This window comes from Balaenoptera acutorostrata, chromosome 1, assembly GCF_949987535.1.
Source record: "Balaenoptera acutorostrata chromosome 1, mBalAcu1.1, whole genome shotgun sequence".
NCBI lineage: Eukaryota > Metazoa > Chordata > Mammalia > Artiodactyla > Balaenopteridae > Balaenoptera > Balaenoptera acutorostrata.
In genome coordinates, this window is record NC_080064.1 from 9,418,222 (window position 1) to 9,442,330 (window position 24,109).

The 24,109-nt window shown below is 55.4% G+C and overlaps 2 protein-coding genes and 1 long non-coding RNA gene across 3 annotated transcripts in view; 1 reads left to right on the forward strand and 2 right to left on the reverse strand.

The window, feature by feature from the left end:
- Nucleotides 1–795: 795 nt before the first annotated feature.
- Nucleotides 796–6,639, reverse strand: KIAA2013 (KIAA2013 ortholog). The gene is made up of 3 exons (XM_007170068.2): nucleotides 5,430–6,639; nucleotides 2,229–3,082; nucleotides 796–1,499 (listed from the first exon to the last, which is right to left on the reverse strand). The coding sequence occupies exons 1-3, from the start codon at nucleotides 6,460–6,462 to the stop codon at nucleotides 1,482–1,484; spliced, it is 1,905 nt and encodes a 634-aa protein (XP_007170130.2). The 5' UTR covers nucleotides 6,463–6,639; the 3' UTR covers nucleotides 796–1,481.
- Nucleotides 6,640–9,931: 3,292 nt separating this feature from the next.
- On the reverse strand, nucleotides 9,932–11,433 carry LOC103020834 (uncharacterized). The gene is made up of 3 exons (XR_009009435.1): nucleotides 11,237–11,433; nucleotides 10,578–10,736; nucleotides 9,932–10,312 (listed from the first exon to the last, which is right to left on the reverse strand). It is a non-coding gene; the product is annotated as an uncharacterized LOC103020834 (long non-coding RNA).
- Nucleotides 11,412–24,109, forward strand: part of PLOD1 (procollagen-lysine,2-oxoglutarate 5-dioxygenase 1) — a 28,214-nt gene continuing 15,516 nt past the window's right edge. The window contains exons 1-6 of the mRNA XM_007169960.2: nucleotides 11,412–11,652; nucleotides 18,148–18,239; nucleotides 19,654–19,787; nucleotides 20,237–20,400; nucleotides 21,547–21,659; nucleotides 23,850–23,913. Coding sequence (XP_007170022.2) covers nucleotides 11,577–11,652; nucleotides 18,148–18,239; nucleotides 19,654–19,787; nucleotides 20,237–20,400; nucleotides 21,547–21,659; nucleotides 23,850–23,913 — 643 coding nt within the window. The 5' untranslated portion in view covers nucleotides 11,412–11,576. The remainder of the gene's footprint in view (nucleotides 11,653–18,147; nucleotides 18,240–19,653; nucleotides 19,788–20,236; nucleotides 20,401–21,546; nucleotides 21,660–23,849; nucleotides 23,914–24,109) is intronic.

The window sequence follows — 24,109 nt, forward strand, 5'->3', positions numbered from 1 at the left end:
ATGCCTGGTTCCAAGTTAACAGGGTGAGTGGGAGCCATGAAGCGCCGCTCCTGTGGTCAAGTAACTTCCAGTTGAATGCAATGACTAGAGGGCATGTCACGCCATACACCACAGCCCACCTCACCCCCTGCCAGCCAAGGGCCCTTAGCCAGAAGGGTGAGGCACCCTCAGAGCAGGGGTGGAAGGCGCACAGGACTGGAGCGACAGCAAACCAGAGCAACTTGTAGAAGAGCCTGAAACCCTTGTGTACTTTCTCTCCCAGCCACCTGCGGGGGCCGGACACTCGGCAACTTGGCAAGCAAACCTGGCTTCCTGGTGAGTCAGGCTGCCCATCTGGGAAGCCAGGGAAACCACCAAGACACTAAGGTGATGGTGCACACTCAGCCTGGCCCCTCTTTGCTCCATTCTCCCCACAAAGGAAGGACTCAGACCTTAGCTTCGAGAAGAATCTGCAGGAGGCCCACTCAGGGTTTTTCCTGCCCCCGGTCCTATGGGCAGCAAAACCGGGGCAGGCAACTCTCTTTAGGGCAGGCAGGGGGAGAGGCACTGCAGCAGGAAGGGGCCAGGGTAATGCTCCTCGAGCAGCCCGCTCAGCTGGGACATGCAGCAATCCCCCAGGTGGGCAGCACGGGGGCCACCCCCACAGCCTCTGAGTGAGCTCCTCTGAAGAGGAGAGGACGTGGGAAAAGAATACTGTCACCACGGTGGGGTCTTTGCTTCGGACTCTACCCAAAAGCCTGGTGACCGAGGAAGGTCCGATGTCTCCAGAGGTCTCAACCACACGCAAACCGGTCGTGGAGGTTTGAAAGAGATTTATTTAAAAACAGAACACAAAAAAAAGCTTTGGTATTCCAAAACCCAACAATCATCATCACTAGAAAGTTAAACACCTCCCCTAAAGCCCAGAGGTACAAAACCACAGATCTCTATAGGCTCATGATAAGAAAGACGCAATGTGCAAACCCGAGGGCGACAGAGACCCACCCCCTCCACGCAGGCGGCATGCGGGCCTCCAAACCTCCCGAGGTGGTGCATATTGGAAATCACTGCCAAGATTCACTACCAAGAGTGGATGCAAAAGCCATCCAGCAAAATCTCAACAATAAATTAAAAATTCATTCAAGAAAGAACACATTAAATTAGGAAAAGAACACATTTTTTCCTAGACAAGTCTTTTCAAAAGAGGGTCTATTTCCTGGGACAGAAGAAAGGAGGAAAGTGGAAAGAGTGAGTTCAATTTCAAGTATTTTCCGTATAGGTTCATTTTATTGAGTCGAAAGCTTACAAAAAGTCCACCAGCCCCTCCCCTCCCGCTCCCCGATGCAAACTCCTGAACATCCACACGCACTTCCGAGTCACTGGTGTCCCCCAACAAGGCACAAAAGGCTGGGTGCTTTCCAAGGATCCCTTGTTCGCAGCAGCAGGACTTTCAGTGTTGGGTGTCTTGTGCAAGTGGTGACTGAAAGCAGGACTGAGGCCACTCAGACACTGGGATCTTCCTGTTCAATCAACAAGACAGGTCGTTACTGCTCACGCCAACCCCGGTGGACAGCCACAGCAACCTCAAGGGAAGCAGGCGATGGAGACACCCTGCTGGCACCCCACCCAGGCTCCGAGCCCACCTTGCTGACAGCGTTTGGCCCCGGGACGGGCTACAGCTGCCACAGACTTGGGGGCCCAGGTGCCTCCCTAGGCGGGTGCGGCGAGTTCACGGGCTCTGCTCTGGCCAGGCCCGGCTGGAGGGGCGGGCAGACGACACTGGGCAGGACCTGCGAAGGCAGCTTGGCCTGTACCCCTGATCAGCTGGGAACCACGGGTGAATGGGGATACGCCAGATTAAGAGCAGAGAAGCCCATCACCTAGCAGGGAGAAGGGGCTCGCCTGCCTGCTTAACAGAGGCTGCCAGACCCATGAGATGCAAACGCAGCCCCTGTCCTGTGACGGCCACCCGGGAAGGCGGCCTGCACATTTCCCTTTGATCTGACTTTCCGGGTTCTTCACGCTTGAGGAGCTCAGACCTGCCTCTGGCCCTTCTCCCACTCCTTCAGATCAAGTGCTACTTCCTTTTCCAAACCAGAAGCCACAGAGCCCGTTTCTCCTGAGTCCGGGCTCTTTAAAGAGTGGGAGCACAGAGCTGGAGCTTAACGTACCCTCCACCCCACTACACTAGACTCGGGACAGAACGCGAGGCCAGGGCCCCGCGCTCTGGAGGCGCAGTGGCTTTATACCTTACTCCTGAAGAGGGGCTTGGCGCCAGGCCCACAGTACTCGTTGTAGATGAGCTTGAATAGGAAGAGGTGGAAGAGGGTGATGAGGGAGGCCACGCTGAACCAGAAGAGGAAGGGCAGCCCGGGGTCCTGCTGGGCCATGTGCTCGTCGTGGGCCAGGATGGCCTTGAGGTGCAGCGTGTGCCGCAGGTCCTGCAGGTGCGTGAGGTCGGTGGAGATGTAGAGCAGCGGCGTGATGGGCTGCGTCACCATGACCGAGAAGGTGTGGCCCTGGGGCGCCGAGGTCAGCTCCACAGGCTCGTCCAGGCAGCCCGCTTCGCAGGCGTAGATCTTGACGAGCTGGCCGCGGGACTCCACCGACACGTGCAGGTACGGCTTGCCCTCGGGGTCCGCGAGCACGGCCAGGTTGATGTGGTCATTCTTGTAGCGGATGCCATGCAGGGCGTAGCTGTTGTGCAGCACGTCGGGGTCGGCCTGGAACTGGAGGTGGTTCTCGGTGAACTGCAGGCCGCCGAAGCTGAGCACCATGCCCTGCAGGATGCCCGGGGCGCCCGCCCGCACCAGCCCCTTGCAGCCGCGCTTCTGCAGGGTCAGCCTCCACAGGTCCCAGAGCTGCAGGATCTGCTGGATGGAGGACAGGCGGCCCGGCCAGAGGTTCCCGGCGTGCATGGTGGCGTGGCCGCTGAAGCAGTGATCTTCGTAGTTGAGTGTCGACTCCATCTGGTCCCGCTCCCTGTGGCTCAGGTCGGGGCTGAGCAGCGGTGCGGGGGAGCAGGAGAGCATGTAGTACAGCGTCAGGTTCACGGTCAGGCCTGATGGAGTGTGGGCATCGGTGATCTTCTTCATTTCCACACCTGTAACACCACAGAGGTTGTACATTAAGGAGGAACGGCATGGCCAAGAGGCTGAGGTTATGAAACAAAGCCCAAGAGCAGCAGAGACACGAAGCTTTTGTCCTTAGGGATGAAAACAGCAGCTCCAGTCTCCCACGAGTACGGGAGAACAGCATCCTGCCTGGCTTCCTCACGTGACCACCTTGAGCTCTCTGGGCCTGAAACTGAAAATCCTGCCAGTGGGGCTCCTGCCAGAGCCCAGAAGAACACATATTTAGCCAAGCCTAGGGCGCCAAGTAAAAAGGCCAGTTCCCCGACTCCAAGAACTGTCATCAACGCCCTGGCCAGTCGTGGGCTGCTTCTCTCTCACCGGGCCTGCAGCTTCAAACATCTGAGCACAGGATCTCCCAGATTTGTATGAGCTCTCGACTCAGCTCACCGCCCACGTGGTGTCTCAAGCTGGATGTCTGACAAGCATTTGGAAACTGACAAGGTTTGAATCCTTGCAGCCCCATGCTGATCCTTCCCTAAATCATCTCCAGACACCCGCTGGAGCCCTCCCCGCAAATCCAGGAGTCACCCTCAAGTTCTCACTCCCCACAGCCAGTCCACAGAACGCCCCGATGGCTCCAGCTGCAAAAGTATCCGACTCATCCACCTCTGCTTCCACGGTCACAGCTCTGGTCCCAGCCACCGTCCTCTCACCTGGGCTCCGGCCAAAACCTCTTATCTGGTCTCCCCACTCTACCTCCCCCCTCTCCCCCACACTGTCTACACTCTGACACAGCAGCACCGGGACCTTTAAAAATGTGCACCAGGTAGTGCCTCCACCCTGCCTCCCATCTCACTTAGAATAAAATTCACTGTCCTCACCAAGGCCCCAAGGCCCTTTACTCTCTCTCTGGCCACTGCCACCCTCCCCTTGCTCACTACCTGCCAGCCACAGTGGCCACTCAACCAAGCCCGCCCCTGCCTCAGGGCCTCTGCCCTGCTGGCTCCCTCCAGACCACCACACGGCGCTTCTTCTAGCTGTGTAGGCCTCAGCTTCTGCGATTCCTGCTCGGAGAGGCCTCCCTGACACTCTTCGCCCCACCCACTGCAGTCACTCACCCCCAAGCACATATTCTTATCTTTTCTCCTTAAAACGCTTGAGCCTAAAAAGCTATCTCACTTTTTTTAATCCAAATTTTCGCTTTCTAATGTCTGTCTTCCGCCCGCCCAGAACTTAAGAACCATGAGAACAGGGACTTTGTTCCGTTTGCTTCCGTATGCCCCACGTGAAGAACACTTTCTGGCAGAAGCATTCAATAAATACTTGACTAAATTAAAGACTCTTTGAGCAACTAAGTTTAGGATTTAGACAACTAGAACCCTGGAAACCAAAATCTCTTAATCTCTCTCCTCTACACTAGGATTTCCTTTTCTTAAGCAGTCAACGGGGCGAAGGAGTTTTCATTTGACAGGAGCATCCCACCTGCTGAAGAGATTCCACTACCCACCCGCCCCCCCCCCCCATGAAAAAGCTGCAGCCGCAACACCGAGGCCACAGCTCAAGCTAGCGGGAGTCATGTCAAGAAGCCCATGCCTGTCACCAGCCAGAACTGTGGGGAACTGAGTTAAGAACCCTGGGATCGGGCTTCCCTCGTGGCTCAGTGGTTAAGAATCCGCCTGCCAATGCAAGGGACACGGGTTCAAGCCCTGGTCCCGGAAGATCCCACATGCCGCGGAGTAACTAAGCCCGTGCGCCACAACTACTGAGCCTACACTCTAGAGTCCGCGAGCCACAACTACTGAACCCACGTGCCACAACTACTGAAGCCCGCGTGCCTAGAGACCGTGCTCCGCAACAAGAGAAACCCGTGCACCGCAATGAAGAGTAGCCCTCGCTCACCACAACTAGAGAAAGCACGCGTGCAGCAGCGAAGACCCAACGCAGCCAAAAATAAATAAGCACGTTAAAAAAAAAAAAAAAAAGAATCCCGGGATCGGCCAGGCCTCTGGCTTATCCTTTACCAACTGACCTCCCAAACCACGCTGCTCAAATAAGGCTTCAGCCACAAGAACGAATAACAATAAGACCTGCCCTTCACACTCCTCTTTCACGACAATCTCATAAAAGTCCTCTGAGGTAGGTGCTACTGTTATTATTGAACACAAGCCCAGAGAGAGTAGGGTTCAAGGTCACACAGCTACTAAGTGGTGGAGCAAGAGTCAGCCCCAGATCAAACGCCAAGCCCAAGTTTGAACCACCCCGGGACCCCGCCCTTCAGTGTCACCTCTGCAGACTTTGCAGGGGCATCTCCAGGGTGGACCGTGCTCACCCTGGTGCAAGGTGTGGACGGTGGACCAAGCACTCGCCAGGCCTCACCTGGGCTGAAGAGCTGGGCCCAGAGGCGCTGGTGGTCTTGAAGCAGCTCCGCCGCCGGCATCTCCAAGAGCTCCAGCATTTCCTTCCGTGCCAAGTCCTGGAGCACCTTGAGCTCCTTGCCTGCTTTGCTTTTGAGCACCTGGGGGTTAAGAGGGCCGGAGACGTGCACCACCCACAGCACAGTCTCGTCCAGCTGCGTCTTGGGAGCCACTTGGAGACGGTTCACTAACTTCTTGGCGGCCACCACCAGCAGGTGCACCAGCCCCGTGGGAAAAGGCGGGGACCGGCCCGAGTAGAGGAGAAACTGATGGTCTCCGACCTTCTCCAGGGTGCTGGTGAAAGCCTTGGGGGCCGGGCCGGCAGTGGGCCCGACAGTCTGCAGCGCGGCCACGCGTTCCGTGGGGTTGTTGAGCTGGATGCGCTGCAGATAGACGTGGGGTCGGCCCCGGTGCGCCAGGAAGTCCTCTTGCAGCAGCACGCAGTCTCGGCCGGATCCCGTGACGAGGCCGGAGGCCGAGGCGGGGCCCGGGCCGGCGGCCGCAGGGCCGGGACCCGGAGTCCCGAGCTGCAGGCAGCGCACCCGCCGCAGCAGCCCTTCCCGCAGCAGCAACACTGACTCTCCAGCTTCAGAAAGCGCGCTCAGCGGGCGCAGCTGCACGAAGGGCACGAAGTCCGCCGCCACGGCGGGCTCCCGCTCCCCAGGGGTCACCCACAGCCGGTTGGCGACCACGTCCAGGGCCAGGAAGCCGTTGGCCACCAGGGCCGGCACTCCGGGGCCCAGCGGTACAGCCTCGCCCCGCTCCCGCAGGCCGCGCCACGCGCGGGTGGCTGCCTCCAGACAGGCAGAGGGCTCGGCGGCGCCCGGCTCGCCGCGGGGCCAGGGCAGCAGCTGCAGACCGCCCGCCACCCGCCGCGCCCCGGAGCCCGCGAACCACAGGAGCAGCACCAGGAGGCCGAGCAGGCAGAGTAGGCGGCGGGCCCAGCTGCTCGACAGCAGTCCCGGCAGCCCCTTAAGCCGCTGCTGCAGCCACATCGGGCCGCCAGGCGCGGGCGCGGCGCGGGGGCGGCCGCCGGGCCCGCCGCCCAGCCCACCGGCCCGGCCGCCCGCGCCTCACTCCCGGGCCCGGACCGCGGCGCCCACCCCAGCCCCCGTCACAGGCGCCGCGGCAGCCGCCACAGCCGCTTCCTCCTCCTTCTCGATTGCCTCCGGCCGTCAAACGACACGGGCCGTCAAGCGCCGCCTACTCTTTTGCGACAGATGGAAAAGGGGAGGGCGGAGGGAGGGGAGAGGGGCGGGCCCGGGAGAAGGAGGCGGGGCCACAGCGAAGAGGGGGCGGGCACCGCCGGGGTTTGGACCGTCAGTTCTCGCGCCTGCAAAGTCAAGTCCAGAAGAGGAGAGGGGTCTGCGGAGGACTGGAAGCGGCCAATTCATGGAAAACAAAAACAAAAACGAAAAAACCCACCGCGCTAGCTAAACCGAACACGTGTTGGGCCCCATTCGCTACTGATGTATTCAACAGCCCCAAGATTTTTTAAAAATAATTTAAAAACTTTTTTTCTGTGAAAATGATCCTCACTGCAAAAAAAAATAAAACACTTAGAACTGTACAGAATAGTACCCCCCAAAAAAAGAAAGAAAGAAAAAGAAAAGAAAGTAAGCACTGTCAACCAGACTTCCTAGGATATATTTTGTTGACAATTCTTCCAGACCTGTCTGGCTGCATGTATAGCATATGGGACACAAATCAGGCCCAGGACTGTCCATTTCTCTGCCACACCAAGTCGTCTTCTTGATGTGAACCGTGAGTCTTAACTTATTAAATAACATAAAACACTAAAGTCTCATGCTTTGAAAATGCTTTTAAATTGTGTATTATCAATGCAAAAGACAAATTTTGTTTTGTTTCTGGGGAAAAAATTCAATCTCAGCACAGGGGCAGACAATGGGACGATTGTTTCCACTTTAGTTTCAGGACATTCCAAAGCCAGACAGACAGTGCTTCCCAGTTGTTGAAAATTAAACGGTCATTTGAGGTGGCTTCTTGTGGGCTGTGAGCAGACACATGTGTGTTTGCCAAGTCTTAGGGCCAGCACCCTATAATAAGGCAGCTGTCCAGGTGATCCTACAGTATGCTTACCTTCTTTTTTTTCTTTTTTAAGATCATTATCAAAACATACACACAAAATTCTTAATTTCCACCAGGATTTCACAAACCCCACAGAATAACTTCATGGATGTGCAGGAATCCATAACCTACAGTTAGAGAGATAGGATCCATCCAAGACCCTCAGGGAGGCAGAAACACTTGGGAGGCACAGTGAGATGAGAGCAAAGGACTAAACCAGGCTTGATCCCACCTGTGAAATGGGGATGACCAGAGAAACTGCCTCTCAGGTTTCTGAGGAATAAGTAAGTTAATACAGGCAAAGCAAGCAAGGTGCATGACATGGGGTAAGTACACAGTAAATGTAAACCCACATAATTATTTTTCCCTATTACGAATGTCTGTGTAATAGACATATACCTTGGCCTACTTCTGAGACTGCTTCTGGGGGAGCAATTCCTGGAAGTCGATTCCTACGTTAAAGAGAAGTTTCATGCTGGTGCTCTTAACTCCCTTACCACTCTCAAACGCCCCAGGGGAGGGAATCACAGCCCACGATCAGCAACACAGCCACAACAAAGCCAGGAGGTCAAGAGTAAGGACACTGGCGTGAGGCTGCCTGGGTTTTGAATCTTGGCCTTGCCCCTTGCTAGCAAGTCAGCTAATTTCCTTGGGCCTTGGTTTCTCCATCCATAAAATGGGGATCATGAGACAGAGTAGGATTGCTCTGAGACTTAAGTTAGATAAACAAGTTAAACATTTAGCATACTGCCTGGCTTAAAATAACCATTCATTATTTAATTTATTTTTACTAGGAAACAGGAAACACATGTACGTGACACAAAATTCAACCTATACGAAAGGGTGAAGAGCGGCCATTAAGTCTTCCTCTTTCCTGGAGCCCCAGCTAGTCAGTTCCTCTTCCCAGATGCAACCACTGCTTCCTGTTCCTTGGATGCTCTTCCAGAAATTCTATTCACTTACAGATATATAGCCATATAGACAGAGACCTATATTTTTCCCTTCACAGAAATTGTAGCATATTATATACTCTTGCATATTACTTTTTTCATTTAAGGGAACAGCTTGGAAATTCCATTATTATTATTATTATTATTATCATCATCATCATCAAAGGGGATAGGTGCCGGTGGGACTAGCTGATGGGTGTAAAGGGGGAGGAGGCTGAGAATCGGCTGGCAGCACAGAACGTGGCTGTCCACCGAGGTCATCGCTCTTCCTCGGGTCAAGAAAGGAAATGGTAAAAATGGAGAAAAGCAGAGGATGAAAGGGAGAAAAGCCCCTTGTGGCACCAGACCACTACCCTCCAGTCCAGCTATCCTGCTTCCCAGAAAAGCAGAGTCCTGTGCCTTTAACTGTGCACAACACGTGCAGCACGTACCCTGAGTAACATCTAGGCAGCAGCCACCCCTGATTAAAGAGACAAGTCCTCCTTTTGGATGAAGCTTGGACCGAGTTCAAGTTCCAGCAATTTGGTGAAGGGTGGCAGGCAGGCTTCACCAGGGTGAATCCTTTCTCCAGGGGAGGCCAGCAGCCTCCAAGATTGATTCCCCCTCCTGATTTTGCAATGACTCTGGGAACTCCACTGCCCAAGGATTTTTTTCCGTCCATAGTATGTCACCATTGAGATTCTCCTTGGGCCCGAGCAAAAGGGAAGTTAGAGCCGGTTTCCAAAGTCGCCTCCCTTACTGTGGTCCCCCATCAGCTGTGTGACTTCGAGGAAGTTGCTTCACATCTCTGAGCCCCGGTTTCCTTATTTCACAAATGGGGGCAATACTGCCTAACTGGCAGGGCTGTGGGGAACATGGCATAAGCCAGAGCTTTGAAAATTGAGCCAGTCAACACGTGCTCCTTCTCTTCCCCTCTGCTTATCCCTCCATTTCCTCCTCAAAGGAGCTGGAATTTCAGTCTGCATCCTCCTGAATTCAAAAACATCCGGTGGATTCTGGCACCATGTCCTGTCCCCAGCTGCAGAAACACCCCGCCCTAGGTCCCAGGTCCCAGCTGGGTGGCAGAGGCCCTGGATTGCACTCATGCCTCTTCCCTTTACTTGCCTTTCGAATTTAAGCTTGCTGTTGGGTCCCCCTGGGCCTTACTTCTACCATCTTTACCATGAGTAAATCTCTGTTCAGTGAGATGATTTCCCAGGTTCCCAGGCATTGTACCTATCAACTAAAAAGAACATGTGTTGGCTTTGTTTGGATTGAACAAATAGTATATATTCATTTTAAAATGATTGTAAAAACAATGAAAAATATAAATAAGAAAATAAAAACTACCTGGCAATAACACACACACACACATTCCCACAAGTTGGAAATAATGACTGTAAATATTTGGCTGTCATTTTCTTTTTTTTTTTTTTTTATAAATTTATTTATTTTATTTATTTTATTTTTGGCTGAGTTGGGTCTTCGTTGCTGTGCGCGGGCTTTCTCTAGTTGCGGTGAGCAGGGGCTACTCTTCGTTGCGGTGCGTGAGCTTCTCATTGCGGTGGCTTCTCTTGTTGCGGAGCACTGGCTCTAGGTGCACGGGCTTCAGTAGTTGTGGCACGTGGGCTCAGTAGCTGTGGCTGTGGGCTCTAGAGCGCAGGCTCAGTAGTTGTGGCACGCGGGCTTAGTTGCTCTGCGGCATATGGGATCTTCCCAGACCGGGGATCGAACCCGTGTCCCCTGCATTGGCAGGCGGATTCTCAACCACTGCGCCACCAGGGAAGCCCCTGTCATTTTCTTTTAGCATCATCTCTATGCATTGTATCTGTAAGGATATATTTTTGCTGAGTGGGGTCATACAGTATATACTGCTTTTCCCATGTAACATCATATTGGTAGCGCATTACCCTGGCTGAAGCAGTCTTAAGAGTGCTGCTGATTTCTCTTTTCCCCAGGACCTAGCATGGCCTGCTTTATGTTGTTCATTGATAATCATGACATTCCTCCCCCCTCTGCCCTTTCCCCCTGTGGGTGGGGAACCCCCTGCCCACCCAGGGTTGTACCCACTACCCACTCCTCTGGAGCCTAACCTGCTGGGAAGGATCTCCCTTTGAGTGTCTCTTCCAAGGATGAAAACTGTTGTTGTTGTTTTCCCAGAGATGGCTGCCTCTAGCTGACATCTGCTCCAGGAACCCTTGTTCTAGAAACTCTTGATTTGTTTTTTGAAGACCCACATCTGTGAAGAGACCCTAAACAACTTCTTTCTTCCTTCCTTCCTTCCTTCCTTCATCCCTCCTTCCCTCCCTCCCTCACTTTCTTCTCTCTCTCTCTCATTCATTCATTCATCCATTCATTCAACAATGTGACCTCAGGAACAAGACCTTCCTTGTCTCAGAGGTTCCTTTTGCCTCCCAAGGACAAAAAGGCAGATTAAGCGAGTCCCTTTTTGCGGGGTGGTGATGCGCTTTCTGCACTTGCAGCAGCCAGGAGGGTCTCGGCAGGCGTGTGGATGCTTCTGAACACATTCCTGCCAGGCCTCGCCCGCTCCAGGCTCAGACCCTCACGCCCAAGGCTTTGGACCAGGGCGAATGAAATCTGAATAGCTGAGATTTACTGAGGGCTTATCAAGGGGCTGTTCTAAGGGCACTGCAGGTAACAATGTCATTAACCCGTGCAAGGCCCAACGCATAGATACCATTATAAACCCCACTTTCCAGAGAGGAAACCGAGGCTCACGTTTATTGATTACCATCAAGGCTTGGCGCGGGGTCCGGGGTATAGAAATTGTTGCCTCGCCCCCGTCTCCCCTCCTCTTTCCGGTCGGAGTGAAGGCCCCGGAGAAGGGAGGGAGGAGGACGGCGGCGGAAGGACCCGGGAGCCGCAGGGACGGGCCCGCAGGGAGCTGCCCGGACTCGGAGAGGCCGCGGGTTCGGGCGAGTCTGCAGGAAACCCTTCCCCCCGGCAGCGCGGCGCGACACCGCCCCCGGGGCGGGCCCAGTGCGTGGCAGCGGGATCGCCGGCCCCGTCGGGAAGTTTCCAGCCTGCGAGCGAGCGCCGCTGGACACGCCGGACGTTCCCAGACCCGGACCATGCGGCTCCAGCTGCTCCTGGCCCCGCTGGGCTGGCTGCTCCTGGTCGAAACGAAGGGTGATGCCAAGCCGGAGGGTGAGGGCTCCGGGCTGGGGGCGGGAGGGGTGAATCCGGGGCCGGAGGTGGGGCGGGGGGGATGGGGGCAGGTGGGCTGGTCTGGGGGCTGCCTCCGTTAGGACCGGCCTGTAGGGGAGGCCTGGGCTTCCGAGGGGTTCTGGGTTCAGGCCAGTTGTCCACTGACTCAGTGGTGACTTGGACAAGGCACTTCCCCTCTTAGGGTTGCGTTTCCCACTTTCGGGCAGCTGGAGGGGAGGAACGGCCCAAGTCCCGTTCAGTACCCAGAGGGTCAAATAATAATAGCACTCATAATAATAAGGACCATAACTACCTTTGTGGAGCACTGGCTATGAGTCAGACGTCAATTAAGCAGGATCCTAACCTTCGGAAGTGCATCCTTCTATCATTTCCATTTTCCAGCTGGGCAAACTGAGGCTCCAGAGTTGATTCACTTGCCCAAGGTCACACCGCTTGTGGGCTTTGAAATCAGGATTCACACCTAAGCCTCATAACTATGGAGTGAGGGGCACCTGGGCGGGGTGGGGGACAGAAGGGGTGGCTCACATCACAGAGCCGTTTGTACTTTCACCCGTGTCCTCAGTGGTCTGCTCTGCCCCTGCGAGGTGGGTCTTAGTCTCTGCGGGTTGCACATGAGGAAACTGAGGCCCAGACAGGTGTAGTGACTGCCCAGGGGGGATCCAGCTTTGCAGTGGTGGGTCTCAGATCTGCTGGACTCCGGGTCTAGTGCTTTTTCTACAACCCCAAGGCAGATTGGATTTCAAAGTGTGTCCCACTATCCTGAGCGGGTGCTACTCTCCTCCCCAGCCCTCCCTGGACCACCTGCAGTCAGCATCTGAGAGCCCCAGGAGGACACAGACCGCTGGCAGTCCCAGCGAAGCAGAGCCAGACTGACCACACCCTCCATCATCCCCCGTTCCCCTTGGCCCACTCTTCTAGAGAAACTGGGAACCAGAGTGGGGCAGGATGGTAGTTTAGCAGACCCTTGGGCCAGGAAAAGGGATGGGAACCACCATTTCTTGAGTACTTCCTTTGTGCCAGGTTCTGCCCAAGGCCATGCGTCTCCCGTGGTAAAGCAGTGGTGCTTAATCTCCATGAGGCTTGGTGTTCTAGCCTGCAAAACAGGCGTGATGATACCTCCGTCCTAGAGCTCTTGACAAGGATTCCGTGGGATGAGGCCTGTCGGTGAGAGTTCAGCTCAATGCCCAGCCCATAAACGCATTTTCTTTCTTGGCCCAGCGCTGCCAGCTTTCCCGGAGTATCCCAGCAGGGCAGTAAGACAGGTCAAAAAATCCAGTGAGGGAGGTGCTAAGCACAGGGCTGGGCTGGTGGTGTGTGCAAAGGTCCTGTGGCCTGGGTCCAGTTGCTGGCCTTTTTTCCCCCTGGGCCTCTCTTCCCTCTGCTTCTGCTGATGTAGGCTCCCTCCACCCCAGACCATGCCAGGAGAGAAACTCCAGCTGCCCAGGGAGGTGATGAAGCCCAGGGAGGTGAGTTGGAGGGACCAAACTGATGACAAGGCTTCAGGTGCCCTGACCCCTAGCAGGCGATGGGAGGGGACAGAGGAGACACAAGGCAGCCCCCACAGAGGGTACAGGATTCAGGGTGTTGCTGAGATAATCCAGGTAAAGTACCTAGTAGATAGTAAGCGGGTCCCCAGGCATGTGGCGAAAGTCAGGCCGCTCTCAAGTTTGAGGCCCTGTGCTTCCCTTGCTCCATTCAGACCCTTTTGATACATAAGGAATCATTGGCCTCATTTTGCAGATAGGAAGCCTGAGACCCTAAACCGTTAAACACCTGGTCTCAGGTTGCCACAGCTGATTGGAAGTGGCATCACTGACTGGGACTCAGACCCTCTGCCCATTCCTGCTGACCCCTACCTCCAGATGGGGGGGCAGGTGTTGCCGGGAGATGCTGCCTGGGGAAGTCTGCCCAACTGTCCCAGACCCAGGTGGTTGGGGCCCCTCAGCCTGCTGGCCAAGGAGGCAGCATAGGATGGTAGTTTTTCCTACAGGCCTTGCCCAAGCTGCCCACTGGCGTCAGTGCCCTGCCCTGGGGGGCCCCCAGACTGATGTGGGGGACAGAAAAAGGCCTTCAACAAAGCAGCATCCAAGCAAGCAAGTTTGCACAGAGGTGAGGGGGCGGGAGAGTCCAGGTGCAACATGGTCCGTCCTTCTTTTTGTAGTTGCTTCTAGCTGAGCCCCCCTCTCTCCCTGGGCCCATGCCTTTCCCTGCAGGCCTTCATCTGGCCCTGATGGCCGCTGAGATCTGAGACTCCAGGGATGCCGGCCGGGCTTGGGTGGGAGCTTCAGGTCGTGCTGTTCCGCCACAGGAAATGGAGAAGCAGGCAGATCCAGCTGGTGTGTGTGTGTGTCAGGGCGGGGGAGTCTGAGGAGACCTGAGGTGGCAGAAATGAGTGGGAGGCCAGACCTGGGGAAGAGGCAGGGTTGGCTCCAGCCCTGGGAATCTCCATCTCCTGGCTTCCGTTCCAGCCCCAGATGGGTGTGGGGGATGGGAGAGGAGCTTCATTCATTCCCGCCTCCCCAGAGAGCAGACTGGGTGTGTCATGACCGTGCCTTGGGAGCCAAGGCCACACACTGACCATCCACCCCCTTGCCTGGACCGACACTGCTTGGGGAAAGGAGGTGGCATCTGAAGGAGTACAGCCGAACAGGGCGTGAGTCCTCAGCCTTCTCTTAGGATCCCAGAGAGATGTCTGCACTCCCCGCAAGGCCCCCGTGCCCCACCCCCCCGACTCCCCATCATTCTCACTCTCAGGAACGCAGCTCCTCTCCATCCCTGTCCTCCAGGGCAGCACTTTAGTTCCCCAACCAGGGATTGAACCCGGGCCCTTGTCAGTAAAAGCGCAGAGTCCTAACCACTCCTGGACCACCAAGGAATTCCCTGGTACTATTGTTATTACTCCCATTTTACAGATAAGAAAACAGAGGCACAGAGAGGCTAAGTTACTCTCCCAGCAATCTGTGGCAGTTTGCCACTCCACTCTGCTCTCTGGTTTGTCTCTGCTGACCCTGGATCATGGGTCATCCATCTGGGGAAACCACTGCTGGACTTTGAGCAGCAGGTCAGGGGGATCAAGAGCCCTGTATGTCGGGCCTCACGTGGGCCCTGGCCTCAGCCCAAGGTGGCTGGCTGGACCAGACAGAAAGCAGGTGGGCGGGGCCCTGGGCCACGTTGTCACCTTGTAGGCTGCCCAGAGCTCTGGCTGTGCAGTGAGTTGGGAAGAGACCTCACCCAGTGACTGGAGCGGGTGCCCACACTGGGGAGGTCTGAGAGAAGGTGGCTGGAAATGCTGGATTCAGTCTACAGCTGGGATTCCCAGCATTCCGGGATGTTGGACGGGGAAACAGTGCGGTGAAGGGCACGGGCATTTGGAATTCCAGCTCATTTCCTTCTCACTTCGAGGTCCTGTGACCTTGAGGTTATATAGCCTCTCTGTGCCTCAGTTTCCTCACCTGTAGAAGGGGGGGTAGAAATATCACCTACCGCACAGGGTGTTGATGGTTAAATTTGATAATGAATGTAACACGCTTCACGAGGTGCATGGCATCTAGAAAAGGCTCAACAGTGCTAGCGGTTACTAATCATCTCCACAGGGCTCCTGAAGGCCAGACACTGCACCTGAGGCCCAAGTCACACTCAGTCCGAGTCCTGGGGAGGGGGAGGGACACCAAGGAAATAGAGACGTGGGCCTGGCCTGGCAAAGGGAGGAGCAAGTTTGTACTGGTACTTCACCTGCTGTGCACACCGAGATGGGCCAAGGACTGACTGGGTAAGGGGATGAGATTGAGGAGGGCTTCCTGGAGGAAGTGGCCTGGGGCCTTTTCAGGGGAAGGAGCAAGTTTTGCAGGCAGGACAAAGGAATGCGGTGCCGGCTGGGTTCAGCGACGCAGTTTCATGGGGGTGTTGAGGGGTGATGCCAGGGTCCCTTACGGGAGGGACCTGCCTTGCGTTCTCTTGCTGTGAACCACCTCCCAGGCCCCTGCATTGGAGCCCAGAGTCAGAGGACCAAGGGATGTGTTGGACCAGCGGTTTCTAAATGTGGCTGACATCAGAAATCACCAGGGAAATGTAGGACAAATCCAGACTCCTGGGTCCATCTCAGATCTCTGGTCCTGGGGCCCAAGAATGTGGATTTCACAACCTCCTTTGTGATGCTGATATGCAGGCAGGTTTGGGGCCCTCTGCGCTGGGGGATTTTGTGGGGTCCTTGGCTAGGAGAGTGGGCGTTGTGTTGCCCAAGGAACCCAGGATTTGTTAAGGCGCCATTGCAAGCACCTGGCAGGAAAACTGAGCGGAGACAGGCTGGGCAGGAGGAAGGGGGCGTGTGGGGAGGGTGCAGCATGGCCTGAACTGGTCAGTCTCATTAGACAGATGGAGACGGACGCCTGGCCACGTCCCAGGCCTGAGCGGTGCGTGCAGAGGTTAAGAGAGGGGATTCTGGGTCCAGGTATCTGTGTCCAAATCATGGTGCTGCCACTTCATGGCTCCCTTGGGCAGGTTACCGTGTCTGAGTCTTGGGTTCCTCACTTCCCCTCCCCCACTTCCTGACTTCAGGAGCCCTGGTCCAATGGAGAATCCAGAATCTCACATAGATACACACGCTGGCTTTTTCCATCCATGAAATGTGACACTCTTCCTGTCCCCAGCAGCCCCTGTTGTCGACAAGAGGGCCTCAGAGCTGGGGCTCTGGCTCTCCTTGCCTGAGGGCAGACTTAACCATCCTGGCAGGAGTTGGGGGGAGCCCTTCCCCAAGTGTGAGCAGCACCCCTCTTTCCTGGACCCCAGGGTCAGATGGTGAGGCCTCCCCTCTCCACATCTGCCTAGTGAATCCACCCGCTTCTGCCCCAGGTCTCTGGACCCACCCACAGCGGATTCTTGCCAATCCTGGCTGGGCCACCTGGCACCAACCCCTTGCTCTGGGACCAGCAGCCTGCCCCTCGGCTCAGCCAGCTCTGTCAGGCTGGACTTCTTTGTTCTTTTACCCCAGGCTCCTCCTGACTTCCTGGGGAGGTCGAGGTGGGAGGGCCTTACCTGCCTGTGCTGGCCTGGCCACTTGGTGAGTCTGTTCACCCAGAAAAGTGTTAAGACCTGGACCCCAGGGAAGTAAGGCTCACCCAGTGAAACAATGATGGGCGCTGCAAAGTGAGGTCCTGCCCTCTGCCCAGAGAGGTCAGGAGAAATCCAAGAAGGCTTCATAGAGGTGGTGGCAGGGAAGAAGTGTCACTGGCCCTGGGACCTGGAGGAAGGTTAGAGAAAGAGCAGAGAGAGGGAGCCCTGGCAGGAGGGAGGAGCCCTGGCAGGAGGGAGAAGCCCAGCCAGGAGGAGGGCCCACTCAATGGAGGGAATGAGTGTGTCACCAGGCCAATCAATGGAGGCCTTGAATGCCAGAGCAAGGCGTTTGCCTCTCAGTAATAAGCACCAATAATAGCTTAGTGTGTGCCAGCATCCCAGCAAGGATTTTACAGGCCTGATCTCATTTAATTAGTCCAGCAGCCCTGGGAAGTAGGTACTACTACTATCCCTATTTTACAAGGGGGAAACCAGCTCAGAAGCGTCAAGGACTTGCCCAAGGTCACATAGTTGGTGAGGAGCAGAGCTAGGAGCCTAACCAGGCCAGCTACAGGGAATTTTTTTTTTTTCCTCTCCTGTGCAGCGCGGCTTGTGGGATCTCAGGTCCCCGACCAGGGATTGAACCAGGGCCTCAGCAGTGAAAGCCCGAAATCCTAACCACTAGGCCACCAGGGGACTCCCAGAGCCTTCACTTCTCATAGAACACAGCCTCAAAGTATGGTCTGGGAGGGGCTTCTTCAGGGCTCCCAGAGATGGCATCTGGGAGTGTTTCCAGCAGGTTCTGTTGCAGAGGCGAAGCCACACTACAGAGCCCAGAGAGGTCCCTCGTTAAAAAGGTAGCATAGCCGCTCTGGCCAAAGGCCAGGATTTCAAGTCAGTTTCCACTGCAGGCCAGCTCTTATTGGTTCTCACAGTGTTGGGAGAATCCAAGGCCAAGTGAGGCTCAGCAAGAAAGTCTGTTGGGATTGATTAGCAATGTCTGCCCTGAGTGCGGGCATGGAGAGCTGTGATTGTTGCCAGGCTAATGTCTGATATTGGCCAGAGAGGTCCTCCTGTTGTTCAGCATTCAGAGCGAATCCCTTCCTCTGCTCCTAAATCCAGAGAGACCCAGTCTCACAATGCGAGGTGCAGACACCTCTGCTCTGGGTACTTCCTGCCACATTGGTCAGTTACCAGATGAATGGAGCCCTGAAGGAGAATTGGGAGACGCAGGTTATGTCCCAGCTCTGTCATTAACCAGCTGAGTGATCTTAGGTGTGTCTCTTCCTACCTGGGCCCTGGGCCCTTGTCTATAATGGGTTGACATGAAGATACATCCTGTGGGATTTGACACATCCCGCTGGGCACGGTCATCCACTCCTGCTGTCACCTCTCTTCATCCTTCATTCCCTTCTCTATGCCTAGACAACCTTTTGGTCCTCACGGTGGCCACAAAGGAGACCGAGGGGTTCCGACGCTTCAAGCGCTCAGCCCAGTTCTTCAGCTACAAGATCCAGGTAAGGGGCTCCCCAGGTGGGACAGATAGCCGATGGGTGGTGGGAGAGTCCAGGAGCTGGATGTCTGCCTTTCCCAAACTGACTTGGGCCCAAAGGGAAATCTTCTGGAAAAGTAAGATGGGAAGAACATAAGCAAAGTCTAGGAGGTGCTGTAGATAGAGGGTGTGTGGAAGGTGAGACTCGAGAGGTATGTGGGAGTGCTCATGTTAGTGCATAAGACTCACCGGGGGACCTGTGGCTAGTTTAGAGAGTAGGGCCTGGGGATCAGCATTTCCACAAGGCCTCCCAGGTGATTTGGGGATGCCCTCGTCTGGATATCTTACCTGTAAAAACACTGCTGTAAAGAAACACAAGCTAACGCCATGTCCATCAGTGGCATGGATTTCATGTCCTGTGCTTGCAGTCTGTGGGGCTGAGCCCTGCAGGGAGAGATTTCTCCATTTCACTGAGTGTGCTGAGTACCTCCTTGTGTCAGGTACCGTGGTTGGCACTGGGGACAGAATGATGGACGAGACAGACCAGGGCCCTGCCTACACAGCTTGCAGTCTAGTGGCTTTAAGCCAGAAAGAAAGTGTATTAGTTTGTGGCTTCCCTGGTGGCGCAGTGGTTAAGAATTCGCCTGCCAATGGACGGGACAGGGGTTCGAGCCCTAGTCCAGGAAGATCCCACATGTCGTGGAGCAACTAAGCCCGTGCACCACAACTACTGGAGCCTATGCACCTAGAGCCCATGCTTCGCAACAAGAGAAGCCACTGCAATGAGAAGCCCACATACCGCAATGAAGAGTAGCCCCCGCTCGCCACAACTAGAGAAAGCCCGTGCGCAGGAACAAAGACCCAACGCAGCCAAAAATAAATAAATTAAATAAATAAATTTTTAAAAATTCATTATAAGAAAGTGTATTAGTTTACGTAAATGGGGCTTGAGGCAGAGGGTTGCTTCAGGCATAGCTGGATCTAGGAGTTCAAGCAGCATGGTAAGGGCCTTGTCTTTCCATCTCTAGGCCCTGTTTGCTTTCATTTGCAGACATGCTTTCTCTACATGGTGGCAGGACGACCACCAGCCATAGACCCACATGCCCCAGCTTCACAACCTCAGCAGAACAAGACAACCTTCCCTAACCTTTAACAGAACAGTCCCAGGGAACACTCTGATAGGCCCTACTTGGGTTACATGCTCAAACTCATGGCTCTGGGAGAGATGGGAGACTCTGATTGGCCAGCCATGGTCACATGACCACACCAGGAGCCTGCTCAGCCACACATATGTCTTAGAATGGTTTCCCACGGAGGGGGAGGAGGAGGTGCTGGACACAGACAGAAGCAAAGATGTGCACTGCCCAGGTGGGGTTGGAAATTGAGCTGGCCAGATTTTTCTTTACCAAAAGCTCATGTTAAGGGGCCTTTCTCTGCAGGCGCTGGGGCTGGGGGAGGACTGGCATGGGGAGAAGGAGATGTCGGCAGGTGGAGGGCTGAAGGTTCGACTACTGAAGAAAGCCCTGGAGAAGCACGCAGACAAGGAGGACCTGGTCATTCTCTTCACAGACAGGTAGGCAGCTGAGAGGTAGAAGAATATTCTAGAATGAGGCCCTGCCAGGACATCAGGGATGAGGGGGGGGTTACTCTAGCTAAGGTTGCCTGCAGTTTTAAGGGGTCTATGAACCCCAGAAAAAACCCATGTCCACTCTTGGTGAAAAGATGGGTGGGGGGACCTGCCCAGGTATGGTGAACTATGCTTTGAGTGTGAGATGGGCACAGATTATGGGGACCACGTCTCTGCCCAGGAAGGGGGTGGAAACGTGGTGGGCAGGGGCAAAGGCAACAGGGCAGATCCATTTCCCAGATGTGGCCTGGGGCTGGCGTGGGAGGAGGGGGAGAGCCTTGATCCCTGGTCTCCTCCTGCCTGTACCCTCCTGAGCCCCTGCCTCCCTCTCCCCCGCCCCTTCTCCTCCCTGTTCACCTCTGCCCTGCCCTGTCTTCTCCCGGCTCTGGCCACAGCTACGACGTGCTGTTTGCCTCGGGGCCCCGAGAGCTCCTGAAGAAGTTCCGGCAGGCCAGGAGCCAGGTGGTCTTCTCTGCCGAGGAGCTCATCTACCCAGACCGCAGGCTGGAGGCCAAGTACCCGGTGGTATCTGACGGCAAGAGGTTCCTGGGCTCTGGAGGTGAGGAGCCCGGGTGCGGAGTGTGTGGCAGGCTGGGCAGGCTCCAGAGGGGCCCATCTGCTGCCTGGGTGAGGAGCCCCCCTGGCTTGACATCCCATGCGGATGGCTCACACGTCCTGAATGCAGAATGTCCTCAGTAGAACTCCTGAGTTTTTAACTCTTAAATCAGCTTCTCTGCAATCTTCCTTGTCTCATTCAGTAGCCCCCCATCTGCACAGGGCAAAACAGGGAGTCACCCCTGATTCCTCCCTTGCCTTCCCGCACCGTAGTCCATCAGCAGGTCATATCACTCCCAATTCAAAAGATCTCTGGAATCTGCCCTCTCATGTCCACGCCCCTTGCCGCTGTCTCATGGGGCCCCTGGCATAGGCAGTAGTCTCCTAACTGCTCTGCCAGCCTCCACCCTCGCCCCTTGCAGTCCATTCTCCACCCAGCAGCCAGATGCAAGTCTACACACATCACTCAGTGACTTCCTACTGCACGGAGAATAAAATCCATATTTTATTCTGGATTCCTCTGTCCAGCCACGGAAGGGGGATCCGCCCCCAGGGACCACGTTTCCCCATCGGCCAGGAGAGTTAGCACAGTCCAGATGGCCTGGCCCTGGCCCAGGGGTAGAGGTGTCCCCTGGGGCAGGGCCCTCCCTGGCTGCCCGCCTTCTCCTTTTTCTCTTCCCTTCTCACCAGTCTGCACTGTAGCCTGGGGGCTGTGTGGGCCTTACCCTCTAAGCCCTCCTGTACTGTGTGACCTTGGCTCAGCCTCTGCCCTTCTCTGGGTCAAGTTTCTCAGATAACTGTAGAAAAGGGGCTCCAAGCCTAGGCCCCACCAGCCCTGCTCTCCTGGGCTTCTGGTCTAATTCATTTATTCACCACCTGTGTGGTGCCCAGGACCTGAGCTGGTGCAGCTTAATGGACAGCACTGATTTTTCTCTCTGGGCTCAGTGGGAACTTGTCACCAAGTGGCATTAACTGGCAGGCTGTTTCCAACCTGTAGACATCACCTCTTCTCAATCCAGGAGGGCTTCTGAGAGGAGGCAGGGCTTATGGGTAAGGAAGTGGGAGGTGGATGAGAGGGGAGGCTGGGAAGAGGCCCCTGGCTTAGAGGCCGGAAGCTAAGTGTCTGTCTCTGTGTGTCCCCCACCCCCAGGCTTCATCGGTTATGCCCCCAACCTCAGCAAACTGGTGGCCGAGTGGGAGGGTCAAGACAGTGACAGTGACCAGCTGTTTTACACCAAGATCTTCTTGGACCCGGAGAAGAGGGTAAGAGGCAGTGGGTGGGACTGTGGGATCTTGACACTGGATTCCCCCAGACCAGGCTGCACTGGGAGCGGCACCTGCCCCCGAGGCCTGACCCACTGGGTTAGGCATTGACACTCCATTTATCTATTCTTCGATTCACTCATTTATTCAACAGGTATTTATTGAGTGCCTGTGGTGTGTGAGACACTGTCAGGTGTAGGGCAGGGATATGGCAATGAACAAGACGGCTGGGGTCTCTGCCCTCGTGGACCTTCAAGCTGGGGACACAAGGAATTTACAGCCTCGTGTCAGGTGGTGAGGATGGTCATGAAAGGAACTGACAGGCTGAGCTGCCCCTGCCCAGCCCTACCTGGAGGGTTTCTAGGGGGCTGATGTGATCTTGGCTGGACCTGGGCCCCAGAAGCTAGGCCTCTCAGCCTGTCTCAAGGCAGGGATCGTTGGGGAATTCCCTGGTGGTCCAGTGGTTAAGACTCTGCGCTTTCATTGCCGAGGGTGCGGGTTCAATCTCTGGTTGGGCAAGGCCACGTGGCAAGGCCAAAAAAAAAAAAGCAGAGGGCTTCCCTGGTGGCGCAGTGGTTGAGAATCTGCCTGCTAATGCAGGGGACACGGGTTCGAGCCCTGGCCTGGGAAGATCCCACATGCCGCAGAGCGGCTGGGCCCGTGGGCCACAACTGCTGAGCCTGCGCGTCTGGAGCCTGTGCTCCGCAACGAGAGAGGCCCGCGCATCGCGATGAGGAGTGGCCCCCGCTTGCCACAACTGGAGAGAGCCCTCGCACAGAAACGAAGACCCAACACAGCCAAAATCAATCAATCAATCAATCAATCAAACATACGCATCTGATTCAAGATCCTCATTAAAAAAAAAAAAAAAAAAAAAAAAAAAAAAGCAGAGATCATTGAGGGGAATGGAGGCAGTAGAACTGGGCCAGTGTAGCCCCAAAGCCAGCCAGTGTCCTCTGGGCAGGCAGGAAATTTAGGGAGCCCTTGAGGGGGGTCAATATTCCTGGATTCTTCCCTGCTTACCCCCCCAACCCCTGTTTATTCTGTGCTGTGTGACGTAGGGTAACTCACTTTCCCTCTCTGAGCCTCGATTTTTGTTATCCATGAAATAATGAAATGAAGCAATTGAACTTGTGCAGTGGAAACTATGAACTTGATCTTTAGTTAGCTCAGTCCTTCCTCCTCCTTCCCCTTTGCCTCCAGTGACAATGCTAGCAGAAGCTCATGGTCGAAAACAAAACAGTGGAGCTGTTCTCTGTGGGATGAGGGCTGAGCCTAGAGTGTCACTTGGCCTGGCCTAGGGCTCCATGAGACACAGTCAGATCTCGAAGAGGCAGCATTATGCAGTGAACATGGACCTCAGGGCCAGGCTGCCAGGCTCAGATGCCAGCTTAGCCAATTACTAAGTGTGTGACCTTGAGCAAGTTATCCAACCTCTCTGTGCCTTGTTTGTTTGGTTTTTTTAAAAATTTTATTTATTTATTTACTAATTTGGCTGCGTTGGGTCTTCGCTGCTGCACATGGGCTTTCTCTAGTTGCGGCGAGCGGGGGCTACTCTTCGTTGCGGTGCGCGGGCTTCTCATTGCCGTGGCTTCTCTTATTGTGGAGCACGGGCTCTAGGCACGCGGGCTCCAGTAGTTGTGGCTCGTGGGCTCTAGAGCCCAGGCTCAGTCGTTATGGCGCACGGGCTTAGTTGCTCCGCGGCATGTGGGATCTTCCCGGAGCGGGGCTCAAACCCGTGTCCCCTGCATTGGCAGGCGGGTTCTTAACCACTGCGCCACTAGGGAAGTCCGTGTGCCTTGTTTTTAAATCTATAAGGGTGTTGTGTGGATTAAGTTAATGTACATATAATACTTAGGATGTGATTGGCACATAGTAAAGTGCTAAACAAGCATTTGTTATTACTGTGGTTGTTGTTGTAGTTGAACCAGCTGTTTCCTTAGATTCCTTCCAGTTCTGAGGGTCCCTGGTTCTCTGTGAACAGAGCCACTAGACTAGTAGATCCCAGGGGCTTGGCCACTGGCTGGCCTTCCCAGGGCTCCCAGCTGCCCTGATGTGACAGGGCACGTCAGTGGGTGTGGGGAAAGGAAGTGGCAGAAGTGGGAGGACAGACTCCCCACACTGGGTGATGGAACCTTGTCCTCTGCCAGGGCCTGTCCCTGCTGCAGCCTGGTGCCCTCTTTCCTGCAGGAGGGGATCAATATCACCCTGGACCACCGTTGCCGTATCTTCCAGAATCTGGATGGAGCCTTGGGTGAGCAGCCCCGACGGGGAGGGGGATCCTGAGAGGAGTGGTAAGGAGATGAGGGTTCCAGGCAGGACCTGAGCCGAGGAGGTTCCTCTTGGGTTGTTGTGCTGGGATGTCACCCACCTCATCCCCAGGTCCCCAGAGACCACCTGGATGTCCTCCGGGGGCAGAGCTGTGTCTCTCTGGGGGTGGAGAAAGGAGG